Source organism: Aspergillus undulatus (assembly GCF_047715775.1).
Source record: "Aspergillus undulatus strain CBS 261.88 unplaced genomic scaffold BDV17scaffold_4, whole genome shotgun sequence".
Lineage (NCBI taxonomy): Eukaryota > Fungi > Ascomycota > Eurotiomycetes > Eurotiales > Aspergillaceae > Aspergillus > Aspergillus undulatus.
In genome coordinates, this window is record NW_027396608.1 from 616908 (window position 1) to 642429 (window position 25522).

The window sequence follows — 25522 nt, forward strand, 5'->3', positions numbered from 1 at the left end:
TGTCGGGTTTTGTTTTTGCAAATGGAATAAATTAAGAGTCTGGAAAGGCGGAGACTTGTTTTCTTGTTTCCGTTCGATATGAGAGGAGACCTACTGAATTCATTTTGCTTGATATGAGCTGTTGACTTGTAGTTGTTCCCTCTTGTAGACGGTTGATCGCAGTGTCACGTGAGAGATCCGAAAAAGTTTCTTCCTTGGGCTTCGGCCCCTGCACCAAACATCCTCCAAATCAACCTCACCACATCACCAATTGCGCTTCTTGCATATACCCCGGGGCATAGGTCCCTATCTATACGTCCTTCTTCCTCATTTTGCTCCTGTATTTGTCGCCAGACGACGTAACCTCCGATCAGAATGCCGCCACGAATACAATCGCAGCGTGTCTCCAACTCCCTTCTCCCATACCTTTCCTCTTCCTCTTCACCCTCCACCCTCCTATCACCATGCACAACTCACTTAAATCAAACTCATCCTTCCTTGCCGCAGCGTCCATTTTCCTCGACACAACGCACACAGACACAACGGCGGGCCGCAATGTTCGCATGGCTGAACACTGAAGGCACTGCCTTCAAGAACCACACCCCAGGGTCAAGCTACTACTTGACCGATGCGGTAGTACAGAAATCAGATCCAAACCACAAGCCAACAAATCGGCCTTTCCCATTAAACGCTGCTTTCGTCAGTGAGCCCATCCTGAGCGAGGAGTTGCGGAATGAGATACACAAGCGAGTCATGGTCGGCAAGAAGAGCATCCGAGCAGTCAGTGCTGAGATGGGAGTTGACATGAGGAGAGTTGCTGCTGTGTGTCGGTTAGTCGAGATAGAGCAACGGATGCGACAGCAGGTATGGCTACATTCTTCCCCTCTCATTTTCACCACCCAATGCACCTTGCAATGATGAGACAACATGGAAAAATCGATTAGTCTTTACGATACCAGGCTTCTGGATGAGTACAAAGCCTAAATATCTGATTGCACTTAAACAACAATGCCTTTGTTGAACTCCAAATATGTTCTTTATGCATGCTGACCATGTTTGGAATAGGGAAAACCATTGGCGCTTCCGTATGCCCGTACAATCCACGAAATGGTGCGAACAACTCCCTTGTATGATGACCCACGTCTTCAACGGGAACATCCTCACGAGTCAATTAACGACCTCCCCGCACACCGCCTAACCGATCCCCAAATCTTCTACCCTGTCTCTGAGTCACGCCAGTTCACCCGTGTTGATGCTGGTCGTGTATTCTCCGCTGCCCCAGCCCGTCTGCATAAGTACGCTGCAGAGGAGTCCGCCGATCCCTACGAGGCCATTAGCCGCGTCACACAGAGACCGTCCCGAATCGAAACCGTCGGCAAGGGCGCCAAAGAACAAGCCGTCTTGCAGCCGGCCGACGTCCGTATCCCGCACCCGCACCTCATCTCATACGAGCGCGACCGCTTAGAGAGACCGAATGAGGGCAGGGAGACGTTCAAGGCTCACGAGAAGCGCCTTGCAAAGGAAGAAGCTGTCGAGCAGGAGCGCAAGCTTGCCGCGGAGGAATACCGCGAGCGCAATATCCAGCGCGTCAAGCCTGAGACCTCCCGCTTCGAGTTCCGTATCAAGGACGTCGTTGTCAGCAAGGAGACTACCGGCGCCGATGGTCGTAACGCTCGGGCTCCCGGCCGGAGATACGGTGTGCCCAGCGAGGACCGCAAGAAGGGACAGGTCAAAATTCCCACCCGTGTGGAGGTCTAAGCGGTGGAATTTCGATTCTGTGTGCGATTTGATGTACTATTATGGCCATGTATTTTTCCTATAACTCTGTACAAATATTTAGGACTAAACATATCCTAATTGATCCAGCCGACAGGCGTTCACTATACATTTATCACCGCCCATGGCACAAATGGAAGGAGCAACCCACGAAATCTGTATATGCTGAATCGTACAAGGCAGGTGCGGCAGTGAGTCCCGTAAGGACGATAGCCCCGCTGTCGTTCAACAACTGCCTGCTGTCTTGTCTCAAGTGAAGAGTGTTCGTCCGATCTACTTCACTTCAAGTACTATATCAGAAATTACCATCCGCCTTGAATGTGTCTAGACAATCCAGTAAATGGCCAACAGTAAAGACGAGAAAACGAGAAGGTCCATGTACTTTGTACATCGTAAAGGAACTGCCGAGTCTTGATGAGTGATGGCCGTTGTTTACCGTTGAAACAAATTATTCGTTCGCCTTGCAGAAGATCACCAACAACACCAGAGGTAAGAAAGCTAAATATAGCCGGCCAAAGACGAACCCCAAACAACGGTTCGACGAACAGTCAGCCAAAACGATGATCAACCCAACGGGCAACGACTCCCACAACCCCGGAGACAAGTTTGACATTGACAAGGCGCTAGGTTCGTGCGACGAACTACGTGGTCTGCCCGGGGGGCTAGATGCCGACTATTCTGAGCGTTAAGCGCCGGGATATATGAAACTCGATCAACGCCAGGGGCAACAGTGTATCATGAAGCGCAGGAGACGCTGAGTTTGACCCCTGGACTGAAACCTTCAACTCGAACATCTGCATGTTTGCCCTTGCTGCCAGCCCGAGGCGAGGTCGCGCAGGGCGATGTCGGGTTACTGGACGGGAGTCTACGGGCAAGAGCGAAATGCAGTGACCGACGCGCAATGGTGCGATACTGCGTATCATACAGCTGCAGCTGCGATTGGCACTTGGAAATGGACTCTGAGAGTCTGAGTGTTGAGTGTGGATGCGACTGGTATGATGTATCAATGCTGTGGTGATCCGGCCGGGTCGAGGAGATCGTTGCCTTCTGTCCCAGTGAGCAAGCCACTCGTCAGCCTCAGTTCATGGAGGGCGATGGCCTGGACCGGGCAGTGGACAATGGGCAGTGGGCAAGTGTCGAGATTGCGCGTAGAGTCGGGGCCGCCCACTAAATGAAGAGGATTGCAGGCCCACAGTACTACTGGTCTTGCAGCCAGGAACAAAGTCAGAGCCCGTGGGAAATGAGTGGAACCAGAACCACGTTGTAAGAAATGAAAATAATAAAATATGACAAAAGGACCATGATCTGACTCTTCTGCTTTTCTGCTGTTCTATCATTATTCCTCTTCATTTCTCCCAACTTGTCTCTCCTTTTCTTCCCGCGGCGTACAACCAACCCCGACTGCGCGGGCGGCCTCCAACGGTGCCCTCAACTGCAACCCGCTCGTTCTCTCCTTTCTTCCTCCTCCCTCCCACTTCTTCATTCTCCTCTCTTCTACAATTCCACCCACTCCATCAGTCGGACCCTCGTCTCCGTCGACTTTCGCTCGTTATCCCCTCTCTTTCGCTCTCTATTCCATTCTTCCTCGACGTTTCACCCATCTTCGTCTCTTCGGCCGGCCTGGCGCTGCTCTTGTCCACCTATCCATTCTACCTATTCCCTCCTTCGATCATCGCCCGCGGCTGCAAGGGGTCCAAAACAGTCTTTGAATTCCGTCACGCCTCTGACGATCTCGTTCTTGTCGAACTTGTCAAGAACGAGAACACGGTCTATCTGCGTTTCGCCTTGACTTAGCCTTTTTATTATCGCGTTGTTTGACTTTCTTCGAAACTTGACCCAATCCGACATTCAACCGCCAATCTCGACTTTCCACTTTCGACCTTTGACTATTTAAGGCTTTTGTTCACGGATAGGTACGGTGTACATCGCGCTTTGCTCGGCATTTGTGTTTTTTGTTGATTGTTATATCGGTTCTCGTTGGCGCTCGTGTCTCGTCCTCTCAACGTTATCCCACTCTTGTTTCATGAATGCGATTGCTTACCTTCGCTAGTTGCTGGAATAGTTCCTCGACTTGCTTTTCTATCGCGCTTCCATACTCGAGAATCCGGAAAGTGGGTTACAAATTTGATCGGTCACCGAACGCCCTCGTCGAGTTGCGACGACTTTTGAACCAGTCAAACGGACGCATAAGCATTACGCGCACCGACTCTGACGTCGGCCGACGTATATATACCTCGTCCCGCTCGTTTCTCGAACAACTCGAACGATATTCTGAAATAGATTTACTATCACCACATTATATCTTCTCGTACGGACGGACATAAAGAATGCCGGGGTTTCGGATGAGCAACCTGCTGGGCGACCCGTTCGCTCTGGCGACTAGCTCTATTGCTATAGTATGTTTTCACGCTATACAATGCTATTACCGGGTTGCAACTAACAAGACCCTAGCTTGGATGGTTGATTGCGTTTATCGCGTCTATCGCCGCAGATGTGCAGGCAGATTATCCGAGTTTCCAATGGTGGGCTGTTGCTTACACATTTTGCTGTAACATTGGGATAATCTTGGTATTCATCACGGACACTGGTCTTACATATGGGGTGGCAGTCGTGGGATACCTTGCTGCCGACCTTGTGATGAACTCAATCTCAGCAAACTCCATGTTCAACGGCAGCACCCAGACCAGCTCTGATGGCGGCAGCCAGAAAACGAAGAATCTTCCTGCCTTCCAAGCCGCAGGTGCTGGTTTCATCCTTCTGTGCATGGTTAACGTGAGTCAACATGAATGGAGTGAGCATTGAGCTATTCTGACTTTAATAGATTGTGTGGATCTTCTACTTTGGATCAACCCCTCAAGCGACACACCGCGGCTTTATCGACTCCTTCGCCCTGAACAAGGAGCACCACGGCTCATACGGAAACAACCGACCAATGTCATCGGCCTTTGGCGCACGCCCCGAGACTACTGCGAGCCGACCGACCCCTCAAATGTACACATCCGCCCAGCTCAACGGATTCGAGACCTCATCGCCGGTCTCAGGATACCACGGCGGTGCTCCCGGCGAGACACGCAGCCCGTCGCAAGCCCGCTTCACCAACATTCCCGCGCCTAACAACGCTAGCAACCCAGATATCGGAGAGATCCCTCCACCGACAGAGTACCCATACAAGGCCAAGGCCATCTACAAGTACGACGCCAACCCAGAAGACGCCAACGAGATTGGCTTCGAGAAGGGCGAGGAGCTGGAAGTATCAGACGTCAGCGGCCGATGGTGGCAGGCCAGGAAAGCCAACGGAGAAACCGGTATCGCACCGTCAAACTACCTCATTCTACTATGATGGATCAGCCGTTTTCTCTCTTCTTTCTTTGCCTTGCATTTCTTTTCTGGTCTGTTCTGGTCGGTCTGTCCTGGGTCCTCGCCGGTTGGCGAGAAAATGTGTTTGATACCCTTCGAGTTGTATCACTCGGCGCGAGTTCGGATTGCAAACTTACTAAAGTCATGTTACGTCTTGATGGTCTGTCTTGTCTTGGATTCTTCCTTTTTTGACATTTGATTTTGGATTCTGGTGAACTGTAAGATTTTATACTGGACATGGGGTTTTATCTTTTCTCTCTTTACCGCTTTTGTTACCTAACCTACCTTGGCCCGGCCATTCGTCTGGGCTTTTCTGATTTTGGCTTGAAACGTATGAGATTGAATTAGACGACGTTTATTTCAATTGCTGCTCAGTTAATGCCAGACTTATTTGATTTTCTTATGGGATTTAGAGGCTCGACTGAGACCTGCGGATGGACCGGGAATTATCAGAGCGAGTCTGGACTAATCTTATCTCCCACTGTTATGGTATGAGTGGACCCTACGGAGTTCGCCTGATTTTGGACGGCATTGCGGGTAAAGGGCCATGGAAATTGAAAATTCTCACTTATGAAGGAGGAATTGGATTGGCCAGGACAGTTGCGTAGGGCAGACTATTGTATGTTGTGAGTAACCAGCCATGCAGGGAGTTCAGGGTAGCTAGATTTGTCATAGTTGTACTAGTGATCTTCACTGTCATATAGACTATAGTATGGGGCATTCGGGATCCGAAATTAGAGGCCAAGATGCTGAAATCACGGGCTGGCTGTGAGGAATGACGAGGGAAACCGAGGCAGGAGGGGTTGGTCACTTGAAGTTGATGAACATCGTGATGGATGAGAGTCTTGAGAAAGAGAGGAAGTCACACCGAAGGCCGTTTCTTTCTGCAGGACAGTTGGCTCCCGACTGACAGCCAACCTTAACAGGGACATGGACTGTGCTCAAGAATGGGCCTGACAGGGGACGGGACTGCTAAAAGTAGGCCAACAGCAATCTAACTCTTTTCTGTTCTCTGGCTTTCCCCTTGAACTGCTTTCTCCTCGCCTGTTCTTTCTTTCAGCATTGCCGGTGTTTCGCTTTTACCTATTCTGGCCGCCAGCATGACAAGCGACTGCGTCTTCTCTCAGAGATGTGAGAAAGCGATCTTGCACCTACAATTCCCTTGTTGAGCGACCATTGCTTTGTTTACAACGGCTGTCAGCTGTCAGTCACCATGTCGGAGCGCCGGTGGTCCACCAGGCTGAAAGCAAAGCTGCTGCGGCGATCGTCGACGTCAAGCAAAGCAAGCAAGAGTAGCAGAAACCGCTTGACCACCACCACAACCAACACCTCCGCCTCCACGGACATCCATCCCCAGCTCTCCCAGCAAAGCCAGGGGGCAGCGGATAAAAGTCACCACACTTTGAGCGAAGACAGGGCGGAGGAGCAGCAGCCCGCCGAGCCAGAGTCAGAGCCAAACTTTGACACCACAACCACGACCGCAACCACAACCACCACGCCGCCTATCTCCACTTCATCTCCCAACGTCGCTGCTCCCTCTCATCCCCCTCCGCCTCTCTCTTCCGCCAGTCGCCCTTCCATCTCTTCCTTCGCCGAGTCCCAGTATACCCCGGACGAGCTAGTCAGTGCCTCTGGTTCCCCAGGGGGGCAATACTTCGTCGTTCCGGAATACCGACGCCCGACATCTCCCTCTCCGACCCAGCGACCGGAGGAGCCCGTCAATCAAGAATCAACGCCCACTGCATCGCCATCAAAGGGACAATCCCTACCGGAGCAGCTAAATCATAATCTTACCCCTACCCGACGGCGGTTCGAGCCAAGCCACGATCGAGAGCGTGCCCGATCCGGATCGAGCCGTAAAAGCTTCCCGTCCGAGCTGCTCAATTTTCCTCTTCCACCGTCACGAAAGTCCGACGCCGCACCCGCGACTCCTTCACCTTCTCTGCCGAAGCCTGATCGCTCGAGTATACCTCCTGGCTTCAGTTCTCATAAGCGCCACTCGTCTGGTCCCGCCGAGTCACCGGCGCCGTTACTTGCTGTCACGGAGAAGTCTGCTATCAACACTTATCAGTCCTTCCCGCTTTCTACGACAACCTTTAACCGCCCGAACTTGGGTAGCCGCAAACAGTCTCTGCTTCCTGCGTCTCACCAGCACCTGGTAAGCTCTTTGCTGGACACCGGCTCGTTCTCAGAACCCCAGGGACTCGGAGGAACGCAGGGGCTCGGAAATAACGGGCTCGGTAACAGTCAGGTTCCTACTATGGGTTCGGGAATGGGGCTGCGCAAGATCTGGGTGAAGCGGCCGGGTGGATCGGCGACGCTGCTTCCCACGTCGGAGGATGCTTTGGTCGATGAGCTGAGGGATATGGTGGTCCGGAAATATGCCAACTCGCTAGGAAAGACCTTTGACGCACCCGATATCATTATCCGCATTTCCACCCGAGAAGGAGCAAGACTGCCTACTCCCGATCGCATCCTCAGCCCGGAGGAGCCACTGTGGTCGGTGGTAGATTCATACTACCCGGGTGGCCAGAATGTCACCGAAGCACTACTCATTGAGATTCCTCAGCGTCGGACTCCTAAACCTTCGCCTCGCCATAATGTATATCTCACCCATTCGGAACCGGGTGAGCATGGCGACTACTTCCCGCTGATGCCGGCCAATGTCAACGTTCCTACGCCGCCGGCACAGCAGGCACATTCGGCCACCTCTGGTAGCACCCATGCAGCGCCATCTATTTCTATTCTCACAACTGGTCACGCACCGCCACTGCCTTCTCCGAATGGGCGACCTCGTCTTCGCCGACCACCTCCCACACGGCATACCACCCATTCACCAACCTTGCTCGAGAACGGGTCTCCAAAGGGTATGCCTCCACTTTCCTCGTCTTTCTATGTGCTTATGCTGACTCCATAGACCCTACGAGTGCTCAAAGTCAAGTACCTCCTCAGCCTACGCCACCGGCGCCTGCTCCCGCTCCACCTCCAGAGTCACCGCAAGCCAAGATACATACGCCTCCAGCCCGCGTTGCGTCCCCACGCACCAGCGCCCCAAAAACGAAGAAAACCAGCCGAGGCACGCTGTTGAATGCCGCATTTGGCGGCCTCATTGAGGGCACGGTACCTCCGATCAACGTCCTCATTGTCGAGGACAACGTCATTAACCAAAAACTGCTCGAGGCTTTCATGAAACGTCTTAGCGTGCGATGGAAGTGCGCCGCCAACGGCGCAGAAGCCGTGACCAAGTGGCGCGAAGGAGGGTTCCATCTCGTGCTGATGGACATTCAATTGCCCGTCATGAACGGGCTAGACGCTACGAAGGAGATCCGCCGGCTTGAACGGCTGAATGGGATAGGTGTCTTTCCTAAAAAGTCTGGCTCGAGTGCAGATAACACGACTGTACAGTCCCCTGTAACGGCGGAGGATACCCTGCACGATTTATCGCTCTTCAAGAGCCCGGTCATCATTGTTGCCTTGACGGCTAGCAGTTTGCAAAGTGACCGTCACGAGGCGCTGGCCGCCGGCTGCAATGATTTTTTGACCAAGGTATTTCCCTTACTGCACTCGTACAGATCTAGCACTAATATCTTCTCAGCCCGTCCGCTTCGAATGGCTCGAGCAAAAAGTCACCGAATGGGGCTGCATGCAAGCCCTTATCGACTTCGAAGGCTGGCGCAAGTGGCGCGGCTTCGCAGACTCGCACTCCGACTCGGGCTCCGCCTCAGGCCGCTCGAGTCCTGCGACGGCGCGCGGTAGCGGCAGTGCGAGCGCCTCGAGAAAGACCTCGCCCATTGCGTCTCCCTCACCTTCTGCAAAGAAGCTAGACGAGAAGAATCGGCATCTTAGGCGTGATCTGCTTGACGATTCGCCTGATAGTGGGGATGGCTCGGATAGTCCGGCTAGTTTGCATACGGATCGGCCGAGTCCGATGAATGAGGGGGCTGTTTGATCCCTGCCCGAATAATTCTCTTCTACGTCTTGTCTTGTACATGCCATGCCTATCATTGTTCTTTCAATTTGTCCTTTGTTCATTATCATCTGTCCGTCTGTCTGTTAGATACCCAGCATAGCCATTTGCATCTGGACTTTGCTTTCTTCTGCAAGATCGAGTCGTTGGATAACTCAGTACATGGGGGTTGTCAATGAAGCTCAAATACATACAATTCTATAACAAAGCATTGAACATAATTCCAGAGCAAATACGAGTAATGGTATCTCTCAAACATAAGCGCCCCAGCGCAGTGCAACGCAGTGTCAACCATCTTATCTTAGCATGATTATCCATCTAGACCACGGCAACCCGACATAGGAAGGTGCCAACGGTGGTAAATAAGAAAGGCGCGACCCCCGTCTACTCCGATAGGGAAGGAACAACTCGTCGCTCGAAATTTCAATGAGAGGCAATCTTTCGCTACCTACGGTAGGCGATGGTTTCGAACCATCCACGGGCTGGCCCTAGCTGATTCTTCTATATCTCTACATCATGATTCTTAGAGTGTATGAAGCTGATCAGATACTACTACTCCTGAACAGTCTCAGTTATAATATTACCTGGTAATGATTGACTACCTAAACCACTAAAAATAGTCTCCTAATCTATAACTACCATTACAAAACATAAGGTAAGAAAACCCGTGTAGACTGGACCTTGATAGACCCCAAATAAACTCCAAACCCGCCTCAGGAATAGCTTTACACGATCTTAGAAAAGAACAAGAGGGTTGGTAGAAGGGAATAAGAGAAGAGAAACAAGGGCCCGAACAGGACCCGAGAACAGAATAGACCCAACAAATTGGACGAAACATCCATCCATCCATCCAAACAGTAAATCAAGAACCAAACCAGACAGAAGCAGGCATACCAAGCAACTCAAGACACAGACTCAGACTCAACCACTCAAGAAGCACATGGGCAACTCTTCTCCTGCCCCTGCTCCGGTACCAGCTGAGCAGCCTGCTCGAACGCCTCCTCCAGCGCCTCTTTCTCCTTGTCGATGAGATCCTGCAGCTCATGCACGAACTCGGGCTGAGTGTTTACTTGCGCATCAGCAGAGGGGAGAGGCTGGTTCTCAGCCCCGGCCTCACTCTCGCCCTCGACCTCGGATTCATCATCAGGAACAGGGCAGGCATCGATCTCCGCCTCACCCTCATCATCATGGTCCAGGTTCTCATTCGGGCCCTCAACAATGGACTCATCTTCATCCTCAGGAACAGGAATGGGAGTACGTGTAGCCGTAGGAGGAACCTGCGTCAAAATCCCCACCTGAGTCCCAGTATAGATCTCCGTCTCAGCAGGCGGGCCATTCACATAGTCAGAAATTGGCACAGGCGTGTACAGATCCACGGAGGGCGGGTTAGATGTTGGTGGTGGCGGGAGGGGGAGGGATGGTGTTGGGATTTCCTCGTCATTTTGGGGGACCTCAGGGACAGGGACAGGCCCCTCAGGGACTGGTTTAGGAGGGGCGGTAGGAATATTTGACGGGATGACAGGGATCTCTTCTAGATCCTGCCCCTCCAGCTCTTTAGGTTCCTCGGGCTCAGGCTCAGAGAAGCTATTGCTCTCCTCATACGTATTCTCGAACGAATCACTCCAATCGAAATATGGCCCATCAGGGATCCCAATATGATTATTTGATCCGGTCTCCGTGTACGCCGTCTCACTGTCCTCGTCCAAGACTTCTGGTGTCCCGGGGGAATTCAAGTCCTCGGTATACGTATTCGTGAAATAGTCGTCTGTGCTCCACTCTGGACCGTCGGGGATCCCGATATTTCCGTTTCCGCCGGCGTTGGTGGCTGTGTTTGTGTGCGAGTGGGATTGGGGAACTGGAGCTGGGACGGGGGCTGAGAGGATGGGCGTTGAGATGAGGAGGAGGGTCAGGAGGGTTTTTTTTGTTAAATGTAAGTTTCTGGTGGGCATTTTGGTGGTTGTACTTGGTATAGTGTTGTGATGAGAGGTAGATGACGATAGGAAATGTAGTGAGTGAATAGATATCAGAAGTGATAGATGAATCAATGAATGACTTGACACTCGGATGAGCAAGAGACTATGTTGTAAAGAGTGCAGAATATAAAGAGTGTAAATTGTAGAGAGTATAATGAGAGAGCGAATGATTGTATGAGCTGGTAGTCTCAAGTCCTGGAAGAAAGAAGACCCTTTTATATCTCGATCCCATCATCCATCTGCAACCCAGATAGGTTCGTGGCGTGGTGTACGTCGTACTGGTGACGCCCCAAGGGCTATACAAGGGCAAGAGCCCCTCGACGGTGGCTGGTGTTCCCATAGTGACGAAGACAGGGCCTGTATCCAGATCGATGGGCTGGGTCAAATCGGCGGCGGTGTTCTGTATACATGTGTCAGCTGCGAGATAATGCGGTTGAGACAGATGTAAGGGGGCAACACCCACGGGTTGGTGCCAGGAACAGGTATAGGTTCAGGTACCGCAAGAGGAGAAATAAAGACAGGGGGGAAGAAAGGAGTAGAAGCAATATAGCAACGACATCGTTTATTTGCGTGTACATACAAGCGTTCCCAGTGATGGGACATGGACATGGTCAGGTCATCAGTCGTGAGATAGTTTATGGTAGGGGTCTGAGGTCCATCCATTCAGTCAGGTGAAGTAAAACCAGTCAATCCAGTGGTAGTTTCATGAGTGTGAAAACAGGTATAGAAACGAATAGAAGCGCTATATCAAAATAATCCTGCTCTTGCTTGCTCGCTGTTGTTAGATGGACGGGCGCCCAAAGGCAGTGCCGAAATTCGTCGTGTTCTTGAACTTGATCTCCGGTAACTCCTCGCCCTGGCCTTGGCCTGAGGGCTTTTCGGCCTCGATCTCGTCTTCTTCGTTCTGGTCCATCCATTTGGGAGGTCCTAAGCTCTGTCTCGCCTGCCCAAGGAGCTTCATGTCAACTTCGGACAAAAAGTCCTCATCGTGACCCTTATCGTTCACTAGGGATAAGGGCCCCTTCAGGGCAGGGTCATCCGGGAGATCAGTGACGCCAGAGAAATACGAGTCCGAGCGCTCTGTAGGCTGTCGGACCCGGGTAACGGGTGGAGTAAGGGCGCCCTCTTGATCGGCCGTTGGCTCGCCGGGCGATCCCTGCGCAGTGTCCACGTCCCGGTCTATGATGACCATGGGCGTGTGGCCTGCGTCTCTAAGAAGGTTTGTTTCTGGTGGACCTAGGTCGGAGAGTTTGAGCTTTACGCTGTTGCGGCGGTCCATGTTTGGTTTGTCCTGGGACGGGCATTCAGGTGAATGTTCTCGGGAAGACGGCGACGGTGGTGTCATGACGCGGGCTACAACATCTGGATGTAGGGCGGATGATTTGAGTGTGATGCCATCGAGGGTGCTGTCGAGTTTCTCTATCGGGACGGAGATACTTGCTGATGGTTCGAATGGGTGAGATTTGGGCGATAGCGCAGCGTCTAGGGACGCGGCGGGAAGCGATGAGTGGGAGTTTGAGTTCCCCCCTTGCTCTGATGTGTCGGTTTTCTCCTCGTCGGGGAATACCCTTGTGGGCCGACTCATGGGACTTGACCCCTCCCATACCTGCGAAGGAGAGATTGAGTGAGGCCCGAGAGGATGTACTGCACCGATCGCAACACCCCTGCTCTTCAGCAACGACTCTAACTCGGATATCCTCAGCTTCAGCAACTCCCGCTCCTTCTTCCACAGCTGTCGTTCCTCCGCAAAGAGAATCCTCTCGCGGTCGAAATTTGTCCGCTGCCGATCGAGGAGAGACCGTGATTGTTCGAGATACCCGAGCGCCATTCCGGGAAGGGCCTGTTTTGCCATCTCGAGGGAACGTATATGGTCGGAGTTTAGAGTGGGATGTTCATTTGCCACCGAATGCGAGCGCTTGATAGGGGTGCTCGTAGGTGAGAAGCGCACCTCCTTGTAGAGGCTGCCATGGCCGTTAGGGATCTTATTGGCGGTCGCTGACTTCATGACTATACGCTCGGAAGAAACCGCTCACGAGCCAAATGCCGGTACCAAGGTTGTGATCGTAGTGTGTCCAGGAGGCTCGAAGACCTGAGATAAGCCAGGGGGTATGTTTGCTCCTCATCAAGGGATGCGGCGAGAGACGGTGTTCAATTTCCAAGGGCTCTGCTGCGGAGATGGGTGTCAGTCCTAGGAACAGCAGCGACAGGTAACTGTGGAGACAGTCTTTCCCCAGCTCAGGCATCGATGGAACCGTGGATCAATCACCAGGAACCAGCGTGACGAAAAAGTGGGAATGTGAAGTGTTCTGCGACCGGCCATACACTGACCGACAAGTGGGCGGGCAGCCATGCGCTTAACTGCAGCGACATATCGTTCCCAACTGGTCAAACATGAGATCAAAACTCACCTGCAGATACCTCGCTACCCGAGTCTTGTCTGGGTGATCGATCCGAAATCCGATGATGGATAGGTGATAGGTATGGCGTACTATGAGCGAGGATTGTACTGAGAGGCTTGGGAAGCCGAGGTTGGAGTTCCCGACGAAGTAACGAGCAGCAGAGAACCAGATTGAGGGGGAGGGGCATTGCGTTATATACCTCAGTCATCCTAGAGTCATACAGACTGCCATGTCCAGGAATCTCTCTCCGCGTCCTCTAGGATCATCGTCCCAAGCCGATCGCAGCATGTCATGACGTTATGTGAGCTATTAACTCCTCCAAATTCATGCAGCAAGCACTAGAGATCTTCGAGGAACTTATCTCCCTTGGCTATCTGGGTTTGCATTCCGACCTGACTCTCTGTGATGTTGTCTACAGAACTATACGTACATCTAGCGGCGATAACTCTCAAAAGACTTGGTATACCCAAATAACCTCCCATATAATGCTACGCAACAATATATCTATACACCGTTCGAAAGTGCTGCCTATATCATCATCTTGTCATGCCACCGCGTAATGATCTCCGCTGCAACAACCCCCACATACTAGTCACTAGTGACTCCTCAACCCCAAACCTGAGTAAATAATGCTCACAGACGAAAACCACAAGAACCAGTCCAGAGGAGCTCCCGGAGCAGAGGATCCATAAGATTGACCTACATATGGAGCTGTGGGGTCTGGAGAAGTCTCACGTCTTCCGTTGACGGCCCCGTACATATTCGTGGCTTCTGAAGGCCAATCTCCGGACGTCATCCTGCAGCTTGTGCGTCCCCAGCTCAGCCACTGGGACGATCGGCCGCTTCGAATCGCTATTTCTTTCGCTCTGTGATACTTTGATAGGAAGGAAAATCCTTGACTGACTGAAAGAGAGTGTATGGTGGTAAAGTGTATGGTGGTGGAATAGTCCTGAAGTAGTTAGCAACAGAATCCATAGAGTATAAAGCCAACTAGAACTCACTTTGTCCATCTCCATCATTATCTCACACTAACCAAGCTGCTCCTCGACTGCGCACCTGTCACCTTTCCACTGCCCATCGCAGGAATCAAAGGTAACTTCATCGACGTCGGCAAAAAGTCTAAATCAAGCCTCTCCCCCTCCCTCAACCCACCCTTCAACCCCCCGTCCGCCTCCCCAAAAGCCCTAAATAGAAGGCCGACGCCCCTGGCAAGTACAGTCCCCTCATCGCACCAAGCTCCCAAAACCGCATCATCGCAACAAACCGCATACCACGGATCCAAATAAAAGACTACTCTTTCCAGGCTCGGCAGTTTCTCCCGAACAACCTTCGCAGCGCGCTCGTACTGTCGGAAACTTCGTTTGGGAGGAATACTGCCGCCAGGACCAGAGTCGTTGTGCACGAATAGGTATACCTCGAATCCAATCGACCGGATACAGGCTCGTGCCGTCGGACTAAGCGTATCAAGGAAGGGCCCTAAGTAATCGATGTCGAACCCGTTTAGGAAGAAAAGCGTGTGACTGGTGTACAGGAAGTGCTCGACCTCAGCGTGGATCTGCCGGTTGACGGAGAGGAGGGAGAGGGTTTTTCGATCAGTAATTGCGTTTGTATTGCTGCCGGCTTTGGAGGAAGTTTCGCTGTCGCTGTCACTGTCGTTGATCCCGACCCAGTTTGGGGAGATGTGTAGGGCGCGGTAGATTGCGCGGGAGGTGAATTTGTTGCCCGTATCATCTATGACGATAAGCGGTTTGCGAGAGTGCGTCAAGTCTGTGTAGGGGCTTGGAATGTCGAGAATGTAGGAGTAGATTTGGAGGCGGAGCTCCGGGGGCAGGAGGAGGAAGGGAGAGGATGGAGATTGAGGTTGTTCCAGTTTTCCTGGCATGGATGTATAATCCTAAAACGACACCGATATCTCTATAGTAAAGGTAAGTGAAAATGTAGATAGAAAAAAAAAAAATTTGATGCGTTGCGAAAATTTGGTTCTGATCGACGCCTAATATTTGCGACGCCAATGTATGGGATGACATCGGCTTGCCGGGTGCAATCGCCACGACACCGGGCCGAATAGGGGTCTCGTCCTGCAACATGCCAATAATTGTTCCGTGAAGGTGGACTCGTCAGGAGGCATGCGACTGTTGATCAGGCCACTAAAATGTCATCCCATACTGCCCAGAAGTCGTGCCATGAACTTGGCGTCTCTCTGGTAAAAACGATGTTTGAGTCAGGACTGAAGAATTCTAGAACAAGAATGACAGATCACATCGGAGATCCTATCTCGAGCCATGGTCACAGTGCCATCATAAAAGAACACTTGATCTCATTAACGTAGTATTGTATTTGTCTTCGTCGATCGTTTCAATCATATCATCCTGAGAACCATAACGCCGTCAAAGAAGAAAAAAAGTCGCAGAAACTGAGTTGCCCCTTGCAACCGTGGTAGATCTCAGTCTATGAGAGAAAAGAAAAGGCTATACTCCCATGGTGAAATCGTGCTCAATACCCGGCGTCACACTTGCAATGAACTTCAAGAACACGACAAGGTACTGGTCCACGCGGATCGCAACTTGATCATCCTCATCGTGCTGCAGAACCTCCCATTCATCTCCACCGGCCTGCGCGGCCTTGTCACCCTGCTTCTGGGCATCGCTCAGAGAGAGGCCCTTGATGTCGTCCACAAGACCTTCTAGCCCACTTTCTGGCTGGGCGAGCTTGGCTTGTTCCTGTGGTGAAGAAGACTCAGCAGCTTGCTTCAGCTTGTCACGGCGCAGTTTCAGCGCTGCGTCAGCGCGGTCGAGAAGCGTCTTCATCACGGACGCGTGTCGGCAGGGATGCACGCTCGCCATCTTCAAGCTTCCTTCGAACCAGGGGAAGTCCTCCAGTGTCACTGTTTTGTCTTTGTAGTCGCCGACGATGTCCTCCATCATGAGGTGCGGTGGAAGTGGCTCGGATGGGGAGAGGTAGCCGGATAGGTACAGGCGAGGGGTCCGGTAGAAGTTGGAGTACGTGATGTAGAGGTTGTATGTTCGGGTGGGCCTTTTATCTTGTCAGTAACCTAGCAATCCGAACAGAACGTGAACGAGACACACTGAGTGGTACTTGACGTCCCTACGGGCTCACGGATGATAGCCTCCTCATCATCGTCGTCCTCCATATCGGGAATCTCCTCTTCCTCCTCCGCTTCTTCCTTCCCTGACTCGTCCACCGTTCTCACGTCCCGGATCGTGCTCTCATGGCGCTCCCCACCACCACCGGTTCGCAGCCAGCCATCATTATCATCGCTATCTGCATCACCTCCACCACCGGATAGATAGTCCCGGACAACCTCATCGTCGAGATTCGCATCGCCCGCGAAGTCGTCGTTTAGCCGTCGGTGACAGGGAACCCCGCGCGTCACTAGGAACTGCTTTCCGGCGGGGAGGTACGAGACTCGCTTTGAGGGTGTTGAGGCGTCGGCCCACGACCATGACGGGAACTTATAAACAAGGTAGTCGCCTGCAAGAATGAATTCTTCAGGCGTGATCTGGCCGGTGGTGCGAAAGGTGGAGGTTCGTGAGACGGGGGCGAGACGGTCCCGCCAGGTAGATAGAGTTGAGTGTAGGATGTTCATCGTGCTTTATATGCCTTCCAAGCCTTTATGGCGAGAGGCAGATGCTTATAGGTTTAAATGGATGGTGTTGGGTGTTGTAAGGAAGAAGTGTGTCAGGTATAGAGGGGACCGCTTATCAGTAAATGTGGCGGTCGCGGGATTCGCTGCCTGGCACGCGGGGTAACATCCCGTCACCAGTCTTAGATCATGTGAATGAGGCTCGTCATATCGACCAGCACATGGACTACACTATGGTAGAGTTAGAAGTGAATATGACATAGTTTCTTTTGACTTGACATGCTGCTTTGCTGTGGCTTCTCATGTTTGTCTATATATGTGGTCTGACGTTGCCGAAATGCGTACTATCAGTATCGATCACCCTTGTGCCCTAACATTGCACCCTATGAGTATGGACTAGTGACCAAGGCTCGGGGTTGTTCTGCGGATGTTCCCTCTCAGCCAGGCTCATGGCCCGCCTTTACTGGAGGCAGGGAGATGATGCTGATGCTTCCAGACGCGAATCGGGGAGCAGAGCACAGGCTATTGCAAGTCATGCGTTAGATGAGGTATCCGATGCTGTCCGCATGTTCACTCGCCAGCTTCCAACATCTGTTTCCGTTCGATTTCCGCCTCCAACTCCTCAACATCCAACGGAAGAATGCGACCCTTCCACTTTTCCATTTCCGCGCGCGCGAATCCTTCCATACTTTGCATTGCGACTACCAAAAACCCAAGATCCTCACGGTCCACATCAAAGACCTCCCACCACTCCCAGTCAACGAGTTTTATCCCTTTTTCTCGTGCCGCTAAATAGATCGAAGCAACCGCTAGTGAGTTGGGTTGGTGTGTGACATACAGGAGCTGAGGCGAGAGAAGGCTTGAGTTAAGATGTTCGAAAGCTCTCCGCGCAACCGCCGGCGATGAGACTCCCAATGTTTGAAGATAGGTAAGGGTGATGGTGTGAGGTAGGGCGACGTGGGTATTGAAACCTAACGTGCGTAGAATGACCGACTCAATGCGCAGAAGCACTTGACGTTGAGTCTGGTAACCACCTTCTGTAAGGTGATAGTGCTCGGGAATAGCTTTATCGGGCAACCCTTTCGGATTGACGAACCAAAGAGGTGAAGCCTCCTTAGAGAGTAGGAATGCGTAGACATTCAGCACGGATCGTGGAGAGGTTGGTTGGAACGAAAGCTTCGCGGTCATGTAGAGAGCAGCGGCGGAGACATCCTACTTGCGCGTCGCATTAGCATTCTCTCTTGGGTAGTACGCGATATAAGAGTTGTAGACCTTTGCGGAGTATACCCGAAGACTCCCACCTTCTGGACCCAGCCAAAAGCGAGTGAAAGTCACAATTGCTTGAGCTATAATATCCTGGGACAATCGCAGCAAGACCCCGGCAGCCTGAGTGAGCTGGGTTCCGGCAAAGCGAACGGAAGTTTCTAGCTCGATCGGAACTCCATCGATGGCCGACGAAGAGCTGGCCAGTTGTTCAGGCGTTGCAAGCGCATTGGATAAGAACTTCAAACCAGCTATGTCTCTGGGCATTTTTCACCAGATTTGAAGGTGTGATTGTCCTTGTCAACTTATCGCGAACACCGCTAGGCGTTTGTTGCACACCGCCTTCGAAGCTCCCAACGTACGAATCCAGTCTCAGATACATATAATATAGCTGAGTACACAGGTATAGTCTACCGTCATCTGTGCTGTATTGTGCTCAGGAGGCTACAATGACTTAATCAGTCACAAAATTTCTCCAACTGTCCCTAACGGTCGCCTACATTTGCAATTCTGCATCCCGACAGGCAGGCCCGGCAATATCTACAAAGTCCGGAGGGCTGGACCCAGGGGCGCCCGCACCAAGGAACGTCATCTCACTGGAAGTACTCCATAGTAGAGCTGTTTCACGTATAGATCGCAACGATGACGAGCCCGCCTGGAGTTGAAACAAGAATGAAATCGAGTGCTCTGCCGTTTTATTTCCCATTTTCCAATCAGAGACGCCTGGACGGAGGATGAGCGTCTCCCGTCTCTAGCGTGTTGCCCCAGCATTGACAGTCAGTGGAGCAGGTTCAGCCACCGCATTTTCAAAGATATATCCCAGCCTCGCCAAATTCGACTGTCTAAAACCTGAAAGCTGTATCAACTACTTCGAACTAGCATCAGAACTAACCTCAGTTCGTCGCGTGTTGTCCGACATCAAATCGTCCAGAATCTCCAACGTTGACAACGGCGAGATCGTGCATTTTCAACGGAAGCACGTGCGGATCAACAACCATCACTAGCTTATCGCTTGGCGCGCTTTCAGACCCCGACGTGGACATCGACTCCTTTTCCCCTTGGGGCCTGGATTGCTGGGGACTGTCAACTGAAATCTCCCTCCTAATCAGCCGTGTTTCAAACGGCGCTGTTATATCGACTGCAACCTCAATCACCTTGCAGCGCTGCAAGACAACCCATCCCAAGTCTCGTCGCTCTCCTTTTCGACTCTCGCCTACCTTAGTGCTTGACGTGCATGACTGTGTATTGAACTGGACACAGCATCGACGTGGCATTCCGGTTCTTGCCCAGGTGGTGCGACTGATAGCATTCCTTCCCCATTCCAGACCCATCTGTTTTGCCTACCGACCAGTCAAGGTCAAGTTTGACCATGCTCGCCGAACTCCAGCGCCCTTCAGCAACTGCCACGCCAACGATTCCTAGCTCCATCAACTCGTCATCAGTCGTCTCTCCGTCAACAGAAGCGGACAGTTATCAGCCTTACGATTATCAACGTTTGTCCCACATCGAGACCCCTGCGGCTCCCCTAACACCGAGCTCGCATATGCTGTCACCACGTTCCGAAAGCCAACAAATTCCGTACTCGTCTTTCCACCGTCGGGCAAATACTGAGATCATTCGATCGCGCAAGCCCCGGCCGACATCCGGGCAGTTGTTTGGAAACCAAGCTCAAAGTTTCGAAGACCTCGATTATACACGAACGCGCCCTGTCCCCTCAAGCGAGAACTTCGCCAGGAAGAAACTGGAGGTGGGCGCAAAGCTCTTGACGGATTTATTTCAGGGAAAATCCGAACAGGTCAATCTGGGAATTCTACACCGGCAAGAGGACCGGAAATCCGACGAGATGCGACCCACCAGTATGGACGGCTCAATCGGCGAAGAGTCTTATAGGCCGTCATATACTACGCCGTCTTTCACAAGCCGATCCCAGAAGCGCATGACTGCACCATCACCCCTAAAACAAGTAACCTCGACGAATCCCCTCTCTTTCTTCGGACGAAAGCGTCAAGGCGAAACCAGATTGGATCTTCCAGAGCCTGCGGAGGATGACCTCTTGAACCTCGATATCGACGCAGCTTTGTTTCCCACTGCTTCAAACAATTTAAGTGATGAAGACGCTTTCGAGTCTCTGCGAAGCAACGCGGAGAACGTTATCCAACGGTTGCAAGCAGCCTACAAACAACGAACCTTTGCGCTGCACGAAGTCATCAATGAGAAGACCGAAAAGCAGGAGGAGCTCGAGGAAACAAAGACACGTATTGGACATCTCAAGCTACAGCTGGACGGGATGGCCGAGAAGGTTCTTCGCCAGGACAAGGCTATGAAGGCTATGGCGGAAGAGCTTGAACAGGAGCGGCAGCTGCGCCGTAAAGAGGAAGAAGCTCGTCGACGGAGCGTCATGCTTGTCAAGTCTAGCGCCGATGATGAAAGCGTCTCCGATATATCGCTCGAAGTCCAGGCCCCTAAGTGGAACCTGAAACGCCAGAGCAACGGAACTCTCCCCAGTGATTCAGGCTTTGAATCTGGCGACGAGAGTCAAGCTGAAAGCTTCTTCTCGCGCAGAGAAGGAGTAGAGTCGCCTCCTTCGTGCGTTACAACATCGTCAAACAATTCGCAAATCACGATTCCGACTACGCCATCTGCCACCCTCCAGCCTATACCCAAAGAGTCGAAACCTCTTCCCGCGCCCCCAGTCCGCCAGTCTGCCTACGACAAGGTCATGAAAGGACTAGCGTCCAGTGGGATCACTAGCGCTTGGACGGGCAACTCTTCAAAATGTAGGATCTGCTATGGTGTTCCTTCTTCCGAAGCCTGGAGTGTCATGGGTGTCCTGAAGGAGGAAAACAAGGGCCTCAAGGTACGACTGGGTGAGCTTGAGATGGTCATAGATGACTGCCTGAGTCTAGTTGGTCCTTGATTCATTGGTGAATGATCTTGGAAGTAAATTCATAGACGCGGTTTGGACATGCGCGGTTACTGTACAATGATACCTTATGCCTGTTTTAGATACCATACTAGAGATTGCATGAGATGATACTGTATCTATATCAACATAACGAGTCAATATACGAGAGATTCAACTGGTCAGACAATAGATGTAGTTATATGGTAGCTTGCGCCAGGGTCAAGCTCTAGTTCGGGGGGAGCGACCAAGTGTCCTCAAAGCGGTTTAGCGTGGCTGGGGAAACTCGAAAGTGGCCAGCGAGGCGACTACGCCGATTCACAACCTCCAACTCCTCTCCTCCTCCCTTCACTTCCACGTCGCTTCTTCTTTTTCATTCTTCTTCCCCTCTCCCCTTCAAATAATCCTTTTCGTTCCTTCAGCTGGCTCTTTTACCAGCTTCTTTCCTTCTTCTCTTCATTTGATCCCCGAATTTTCAACCCAGCTGGGAGGTGGTCACAATGAGCGGACGTGAGTGCTTCCACGCGATCGCAAGCAATTCTGCGACGCTGTTCCCCCAATCGCCTCAATTGGTCAATGTATACTGACTGCTGCGAAAAGTCCGATTCCTTGATCTCATCAAGCCGTTTACGCCCCTCCTGCCGGAGGTGGCAGCTCCTGAAACTAAGGTGCCCTTCAACCAAAAGTTGATGTGGACTGGGGTGGGTTCTCGAGTAGTCGCGATACAAGCTCAATAAGCTAATTGTCCCTCTAGTTGACACTTCTGATCTTCTTGGTTATGAGTCAAATGCCTTTGTACGGTATTGTGTCCTCTGACACGTCGGATCCTCTCTACTGGCTCCGTATGATGCTTGCCAGTAACCGAGGAACCCTGATGGAACTGGGTATCACTCCCATCATCTCCTCCGGCATGGTTTTCCAGGTAAATACCTTAAGCCGAACATCCGAACTTGCCAAAAAAATTATCTGTACTGACTCAACTCCTTCTCTAGCTCCTTGCTGGTACCCACCTCATTGACGTCAACCTCGACCTTAAGACCGACCGTGAGCTTTACCAGACTGCTCAGAAGCTCTTCGCTATTATCCTTTCCTTCGGCCAGGCCTGTGTGTACGTTCTGACCGGACTCTATGGCCAACCCAGCGACCTTGGTGCCGGTATCTGTGTTCTCCTGATCGTTCAGCTGGTTGTCGCTGGTCTCGTCGTTATCCTTTTGGACGAGCTGCTTCAGAAGGGCTACGGTCTTGGTAGCGGTATCTCTCTCTTCATTGCGACCAACATCTGCGAGTCCATCGTGTGGAAGGCGTTCTCACCCACTACCATCAATACTGGACGTGGCCCTGAATTCGAGGGTGCCATCATTGCCCTCTTCCACCTCCTCTTCACCTGGTCCGACAAGCAGCGTGCTCTACGCGAGGCCTTCTACCGCCAGAACCTGCCCAACGTTATGAACCTTCTGGCTACCCTCGTTGTTTTCGCCGCTGTTATCTACCTCCAAGGTTTCCGTGTCGAGATTCCGGTCAAGTCTTCCCGCCAGCGTGGAATGCGTGGCTCCTACCCCGTCCGCTTGTTCTACACCTCCAACATGCCCATTATGCTCCAGTCTGCTTTGTGCTCCAACATCTTCCTCATCAGCCAGATGCTGTACTCTCGCTTCTCTGACAACATTCTTGTTAAGCTTCTCGGTGTCTGGGAGCCCCGGGAGGGCTCTGCCCAGCTTCACGCTTCGTCCGGTGTCGCTTACTACATGTCTCCTCCTCTGAATTTCAAGGAGGCGCTCATTGACCCCATCCACACCGCTGTGTACATCACCTTCATGCTCGTTGCTTGCGCTCTCTTCTCCAAGACCTGGATTGAGGTCTCTGGCTCTGCTCCTCGTGATGTCGCCAAGCAGCTCAAGGACCAGGGTCTCGTCATGGCCGGCCACCGTGAGCAGAGCATGTACCGTGAGCTCAAGCGTATCATCCCTACTGCTGCCGCTTTCGGTGGTGCCTGCATTGGTGCTCTCTCCGTCGCTTCCGACCTCCTCGGTGCTCTTGGCAGCGGGACCGGTATCCTTCTTGCCGTCACGTAAGTTTTCCATGATTATCCTCGCTTTCTTGCAGTGCACTGACAAACTTCGGCAGTATCATCTATGGCTATTTCGAAATCGCTGCCCGCGAGGGCGATATTGGCGGTGGCCTCAAGGGCCTTGTCCCCGGTAACTAGACTTGACTTTTAGTCGAGTTTCCCTTTCCTTCTTTTGATAAAAGCATGAGCAGGACAAGTGGCAGGTTCATATATTTCCTCATTCTTAATCCGATTGTGCGTTTCCAGGCGGTGCACCGTTGTGGCTCGGCTGTATATTTTGGATGTATTTTTCTCGTTCGCGAAAATGTATGGGAAGGTTATTCGCATCTCAAGGGGTTGATTTCCCTTTGCTTTGAAAAAGCAAGCCACAACTGTATATAACGCCGACCTGGCCTGTAACCATATCCATAGAAAACATTCAGAAGTGCGCTGGCTTTTATCACCATAACCGCAAGATATATAAACTCTTTATCCAAAGCTGTACCTCTTCAATACACTTCATTAAACCTCAAGTCCTGTAGTCACCGTTGATAGTGACATACTCATGACTAAAGTCACAGAACCAATACACGCCTTCCTCACCACCCAGCTCCCCCTTCTCACCACCGCCAAGATCAACAACAATCTCTAGATCCTCTTCCTGAAGAATCACACTAGCCCGCTCCTCATCCACCTGCTCAGGCTCCCCATTAACAAGCAACTTCAGCACGGGACTGCCATCAACAGGCTTAAAGCTAACGCTCGTCTTCTCAGGAACAACAACCCCCTCCTTAACACCCTGCGTGTATCCAATCGCACACAGAATCCGCCCCCAGTTCGCGTCGCGTCCGTACAGCGCCGTCTTGACGAGCGGAGACCGAGCAATCGTCGAGGCAATGAGCTGCGCAGAGTCATAGTCGGGACTATTCTGAATCCGGACGGTAACGAATTTCGTTGCGCCCTCGCCATCGCGGACCACGAGCTGCGACAGCGATTGCAGAAAGGATGTCAGGATGTTCTGCATAACGGTGTAGTCGTTTGAGGAGGTGCTGTTGATAGGCACGCCGCCTGCGGCGCCGTTCGCGAGGATCGCGACGGTGTCGTTGGTGCTTGTGTCGCCGTCGACTGAGATGGCGTTGAAGGAGCGCGAGACAGATGTTTTCAAGAGCGATTGTAGGGCTGAGGGGACGATGGGGGCGTCTGTGGCGATTACGCCAAGGAGCGTTGCCATGTTTGGGTGGATCATGCCGGCGCCTTTGGTCATTCCGGCGAGGCTGTAGGTGCAGCCCGGGGACGAGGGGAGGGTGAATGTGCGGGAGAGGAGCTTGGGGAAGGTATCTGTTGTGCAGATTGCGCGGGCGGTTGTAAGCCAGGCGTCGTGGGTGGTCGAGAGGGTTGCATGGGCTTCGGGGATCTTGGAGAGGATTTTGGAGATGGGGAGGCTGTAACAAGCGACAAGTTAGCTTTTATAGCAATCTCCTTCTTGTTGGGGGTATACATACCGCTGTCCAATAACGCCAGTGCTCATGACGAGGGTACCATCCTCAGCGACACCAGTACACTCGTCCACCTTGGTAGCCATGTTCGTTGCATCCTCAAGACCACCCTTACCAGTGACGGCATTGGCGCAGCCGGAGTTGATCACAATAGACCGGATACCTTGGCCCTGAGTCGAATTGAGGATTTTCTTGCTGACCTGCACCGGGGCGGCCTGGAATTTGTTGGTCGTGAACACCGCAGCTGCGGAGCACGGCGTCTCAGAGGAGATGAGGGCAAGATCTGGGAATTTGGTATTGCTCGCCTTTACACCAACATGGGTACCGGAGACAGCGAACCCCTTCGGATAGGTGCCGGAAATAGGAATGTACTTGCGCTTGCTGGCTGGGATGGCGACGTCCACAGGCGCAGAGTAGCAGCGCATCTGGCCCTTCACCATGCGCGCGAAGGTAGCCATTGCGGCTGTAGATTGGGCGGGGGAGGCCATGGAGCTACTTAAAAACCAAATTCTGTCAGTATGTAGCCAGTAAAGACATAGCAGAGCTCACATCGAGCTTGGGGGGCATTAAATACCTCGTGCTTTAGCAGAAATGACTCAAAATTTGGGGCTGCAACAGTGACTCAAATCCGGCTGCTCTCGAGGCAATGTGGACGATAAGACCACAGCCAGACTAGAAGATGGCCTTGCGGAAGGATTCAGGCCACTCCCAATATGCAATCGCAATGATAATGCTGGTCTGAGCGATTTATCGTCGATT

General features: G+C 52.2%; 11 protein-coding genes across 11 annotated transcripts; 5 read left to right on the forward strand and 6 right to left on the reverse strand.

The window, feature by feature from the left end:
* Window positions 1-222: 222 nt before the first annotated feature.
* BDV17DRAFT_147306 (mitochondrial 37S ribosomal protein mS45) lies at window positions 223-1802 on the forward strand. Its single transcript, XM_073754413.1, has 2 exons — window positions 223-843; window positions 1045-1802. Exons 1-2 carry the CDS (start codon window positions 355-357, stop codon window positions 1735-1737), a joined length of 1182 nt encoding a protein of 393 aa, XP_073619948.1. The 5' UTR covers window positions 223-354; the 3' UTR covers window positions 1738-1802.
* Window positions 1803-3843: 2041 nt separating this feature from the next.
* Window positions 3844-5321, forward strand: sho1 (osmosensor SHO1). Its single transcript, XM_073754415.1, has 3 exons — window positions 3844-4151; window positions 4207-4527; window positions 4577-5321. Exons 1-3 carry the CDS (start codon window positions 4083-4085, stop codon window positions 5093-5095), a joined length of 909 nt encoding a protein of 302 aa, XP_073619949.1. The 5' UTR covers window positions 3844-4082; the 3' UTR covers window positions 5096-5321.
* An 835-nt stretch (window positions 5322-6156) lies between these two features.
* BDV17DRAFT_147314 (response regulator) lies at window positions 6157-9465 on the forward strand. Its single transcript, XM_073754414.1, has 3 exons — window positions 6157-7979; window positions 8030-8658; window positions 8708-9465. Exons 1-3 carry the CDS (start codon window positions 6326-6328, stop codon window positions 9059-9061), a joined length of 2637 nt encoding a protein of 878 aa, XP_073619950.1. The 5' UTR covers window positions 6157-6325; the 3' UTR covers window positions 9062-9465.
* Window positions 9466-9677: 212 nt separating this feature from the next.
* BDV17DRAFT_147445 (putative cell wall protein) lies at window positions 9678-11340 on the reverse strand. Its single transcript, XM_073754419.1, has one exon. It carries the CDS (start codon window positions 11026-11028, stop codon window positions 10009-10011), a length of 1020 nt encoding a protein of 339 aa, XP_073619951.1. The 5' UTR covers window positions 11029-11340; the 3' UTR covers window positions 9678-10008.
* On the reverse strand, window positions 11341-13537 carry BDV17DRAFT_147444 (uncharacterized protein). The gene is made up of 3 exons (XM_073754418.1): window positions 13461-13537; window positions 11633-13219; window positions 11341-11452 (listed from the first exon to the last, which is right to left on the reverse strand). The coding sequence occupies exon 2, from the start codon at window positions 13055-13057 to the stop codon at window positions 11834-11836; it is 1224 nt and encodes a 407-aa protein (XP_073619952.1). The 5' UTR covers window positions 13058-13219; window positions 13461-13537; the 3' UTR covers window positions 11341-11452; window positions 11633-11833.
* An 821-nt stretch (window positions 13538-14358) lies between these two features.
* Window positions 14359-15468, reverse strand: BDV17DRAFT_147484 (uncharacterized protein). The gene has a single exon (XM_073754420.1). The coding sequence runs from the start codon at window positions 15331-15333 to the stop codon at window positions 14470-14472; it is 864 nt and encodes a 287-aa protein (XP_073619953.1). The 5' UTR covers window positions 15334-15468; the 3' UTR covers window positions 14359-14469.
* Window positions 15469-15849: 381 nt separating this feature from the next.
* Window positions 15850-17297, reverse strand: BDV17DRAFT_147387 (ATG3/ATG10 family protein). The gene is made up of 2 exons (XM_073754416.1): window positions 16538-17297; window positions 15850-16484 (listed from the first exon to the last, which is right to left on the reverse strand). Exons 1-2 carry the CDS (start codon window positions 17056-17058, stop codon window positions 15920-15922), a joined length of 1086 nt encoding a protein of 361 aa, XP_073619954.1. The 5' UTR covers window positions 17059-17297; the 3' UTR covers window positions 15850-15919.
* Window positions 17298-17328: 31 nt separating this feature from the next.
* Window positions 17329-18699, reverse strand: BDV17DRAFT_147491 (putative cyclin). The gene is made up of 2 exons (XM_073754422.1): window positions 18328-18699; window positions 17329-18267 (listed from the first exon to the last, which is right to left on the reverse strand). Exons 1-2 carry the CDS (start codon window positions 18583-18585, stop codon window positions 17626-17628), a joined length of 900 nt encoding a protein of 299 aa, XP_073619955.1. The 5' UTR covers window positions 18586-18699; the 3' UTR covers window positions 17329-17625.
* A 656-nt stretch (window positions 18700-19355) lies between these two features.
* On the forward strand, window positions 19356-21397 carry BDV17DRAFT_147489 (uncharacterized protein). The gene has a single exon (XM_073754421.1). The coding sequence runs from the start codon at window positions 19688-19690 to the stop codon at window positions 21233-21235; it is 1548 nt and encodes a 515-aa protein (XP_073619956.1). The 5' UTR covers window positions 19356-19687; the 3' UTR covers window positions 21236-21397.
* A 154-nt stretch (window positions 21398-21551) lies between these two features.
* Window positions 21552-23611, forward strand: BDV17DRAFT_147504 (translocon subunit SEC61). The gene is made up of 5 exons (XM_073754425.1): window positions 21552-21730; window positions 21821-21921; window positions 21975-22142; window positions 22213-23288; window positions 23345-23611. Exons 1-5 carry the CDS (start codon window positions 21721-21723, stop codon window positions 23424-23426), a joined length of 1437 nt encoding a protein of 478 aa, XP_073619957.1. The 5' UTR covers window positions 21552-21720; the 3' UTR covers window positions 23427-23611.
* BDV17DRAFT_147563 (bifunctional ornithine acetyltransferase/N-acetylglutamate synthase) lies at window positions 23549-25521 on the reverse strand. Its single transcript, XM_073754427.1, has 3 exons — window positions 25338-25521; window positions 24770-25258; window positions 23549-24709 (listed from the first exon to the last, which is right to left on the reverse strand). Exons 2-3 carry the CDS (start codon window positions 25249-25251, stop codon window positions 23797-23799), a joined length of 1395 nt encoding a protein of 464 aa, XP_073619958.1. The 5' UTR covers window positions 25252-25258; window positions 25338-25521; the 3' UTR covers window positions 23549-23796.
* Between the last annotated feature and the right edge of the window lies 1 nt (window position 25522).

What these genes read in the sequence shown, in the direction of transcription:
- BDV17DRAFT_147306 (XM_073754413.1), top strand. Translation starts at nt 355, where the DNA reads ATGCCGCCACGAATACAATCGCAGCGTGTCTCCAACTCCCTTCTCCCA. An exon ending in AGCAACGGATGCGACAGCAG is followed by an intron (nt 844 to 1,044) that starts GTATGGCTACAT and finishes TGTTTGGAATAG; the next exon opens with GGAAAACCATTGGCGCTTCC.
- sho1 (XM_073754415.1), top strand. Translation starts at nt 4,083, where the DNA reads ATGCCGGGGTTTCGGATGAGCAACCTGCTGGGCGACCCGTTCGCTCTG. An exon ending in CGACTAGCTCTATTGCTATA is followed by an intron (nt 4,152 to 4,206) that starts GTATGTTTTCAC and finishes ACAAGACCCTAG; the next exon opens with CTTGGATGGTTGATTGCGTT. An exon ending in TCCTTCTGTGCATGGTTAAC is followed by an intron (nt 4,528 to 4,576) that starts GTGAGTCAACAT and finishes TGACTTTAATAG; the next exon opens with ATTGTGTGGATCTTCTACTT.
- BDV17DRAFT_147314 (XM_073754414.1), top strand. Translation starts at nt 6,326, where the DNA reads ATGTCGGAGCGCCGGTGGTCCACCAGGCTGAAAGCAAAGCTGCTGCGG. An exon ending in CGAGAACGGGTCTCCAAAGG is followed by an intron (nt 7,980 to 8,029) that starts GTATGCCTCCAC and finishes CTGACTCCATAG; the next exon opens with ACCCTACGAGTGCTCAAAGT. An exon ending in GCAATGATTTTTTGACCAAG is followed by an intron (nt 8,659 to 8,707) that starts GTATTTCCCTTA and finishes ATATCTTCTCAG; the next exon opens with CCCGTCCGCTTCGAATGGCT.
- BDV17DRAFT_147445 (XM_073754419.1), bottom strand. Translation starts at nt 11,028, where the DNA reads ATGCCCACCAGAAACTTACATTTAACAAAAAAAACCCTCCTGACCCTC.
- BDV17DRAFT_147444 (XM_073754418.1), bottom strand. Translation starts at nt 13,057, where the DNA reads ATGAAGTCAGCGACCGCCAATAAGATCCCTAACGGCCATGGCAGCCTC.
- BDV17DRAFT_147484 (XM_073754420.1), bottom strand. Translation starts at nt 15,333, where the DNA reads ATGCCAGGAAAACTGGAACAACCTCAATCTCCATCCTCTCCCTTCCTC.
- BDV17DRAFT_147387 (XM_073754416.1), bottom strand. Translation starts at nt 17,058, where the DNA reads ATGAACATCCTACACTCAACTCTATCTACCTGGCGGGACCGTCTCGCC. An exon ending in GGGACGTCAAGTACCACTCA is followed by an intron (nt 16,485 to 16,537) that starts GTGTGTCTCGTT and finishes ACAAGATAAAAG; the next exon opens with GCCCACCCGAACATACAACC.
- BDV17DRAFT_147491 (XM_073754422.1), bottom strand. Translation starts at nt 18,585, where the DNA reads ATGCCCAGAGACATAGCTGGTTTGAAGTTCTTATCCAATGCGCTTGCA. An exon ending in TTCGGGTATACTCCGCAAAG is followed by an intron (nt 18,268 to 18,327) that starts GTCTACAACTCT and finishes ACGCGCAAGTAG; the next exon opens with GATGTCTCCGCCGCTGCTCT.
- BDV17DRAFT_147489 (XM_073754421.1), top strand. Translation starts at nt 19,688, where the DNA reads ATGCTCGCCGAACTCCAGCGCCCTTCAGCAACTGCCACGCCAACGATT.
- BDV17DRAFT_147504 (XM_073754425.1), top strand. An exon ending in CCTCCGGCATGGTTTTCCAG is followed by an intron (nt 22,143 to 22,212) that starts GTAAATACCTTA and finishes CTCCTTCTCTAG; the next exon opens with CTCCTTGCTGGTACCCACCT. An exon ending in GGTATCCTTCTTGCCGTCAC is followed by an intron (nt 23,289 to 23,344) that starts GTAAGTTTTCCA and finishes AAACTTCGGCAG; the next exon opens with TATCATCTATGGCTATTTCG.
- BDV17DRAFT_147563 (XM_073754427.1), bottom strand. Translation starts at nt 25,251, where the DNA reads ATGGCCTCCCCCGCCCAATCTACAGCCGCAATGGCTACCTTCGCGCGC. An exon ending in ACTGGCGTTATTGGACAGCG is followed by an intron (nt 24,710 to 24,769) that starts GTATGTATACCC and finishes CGCTTGTTACAG; the next exon opens with CCTCCCCATCTCCAAAATCC.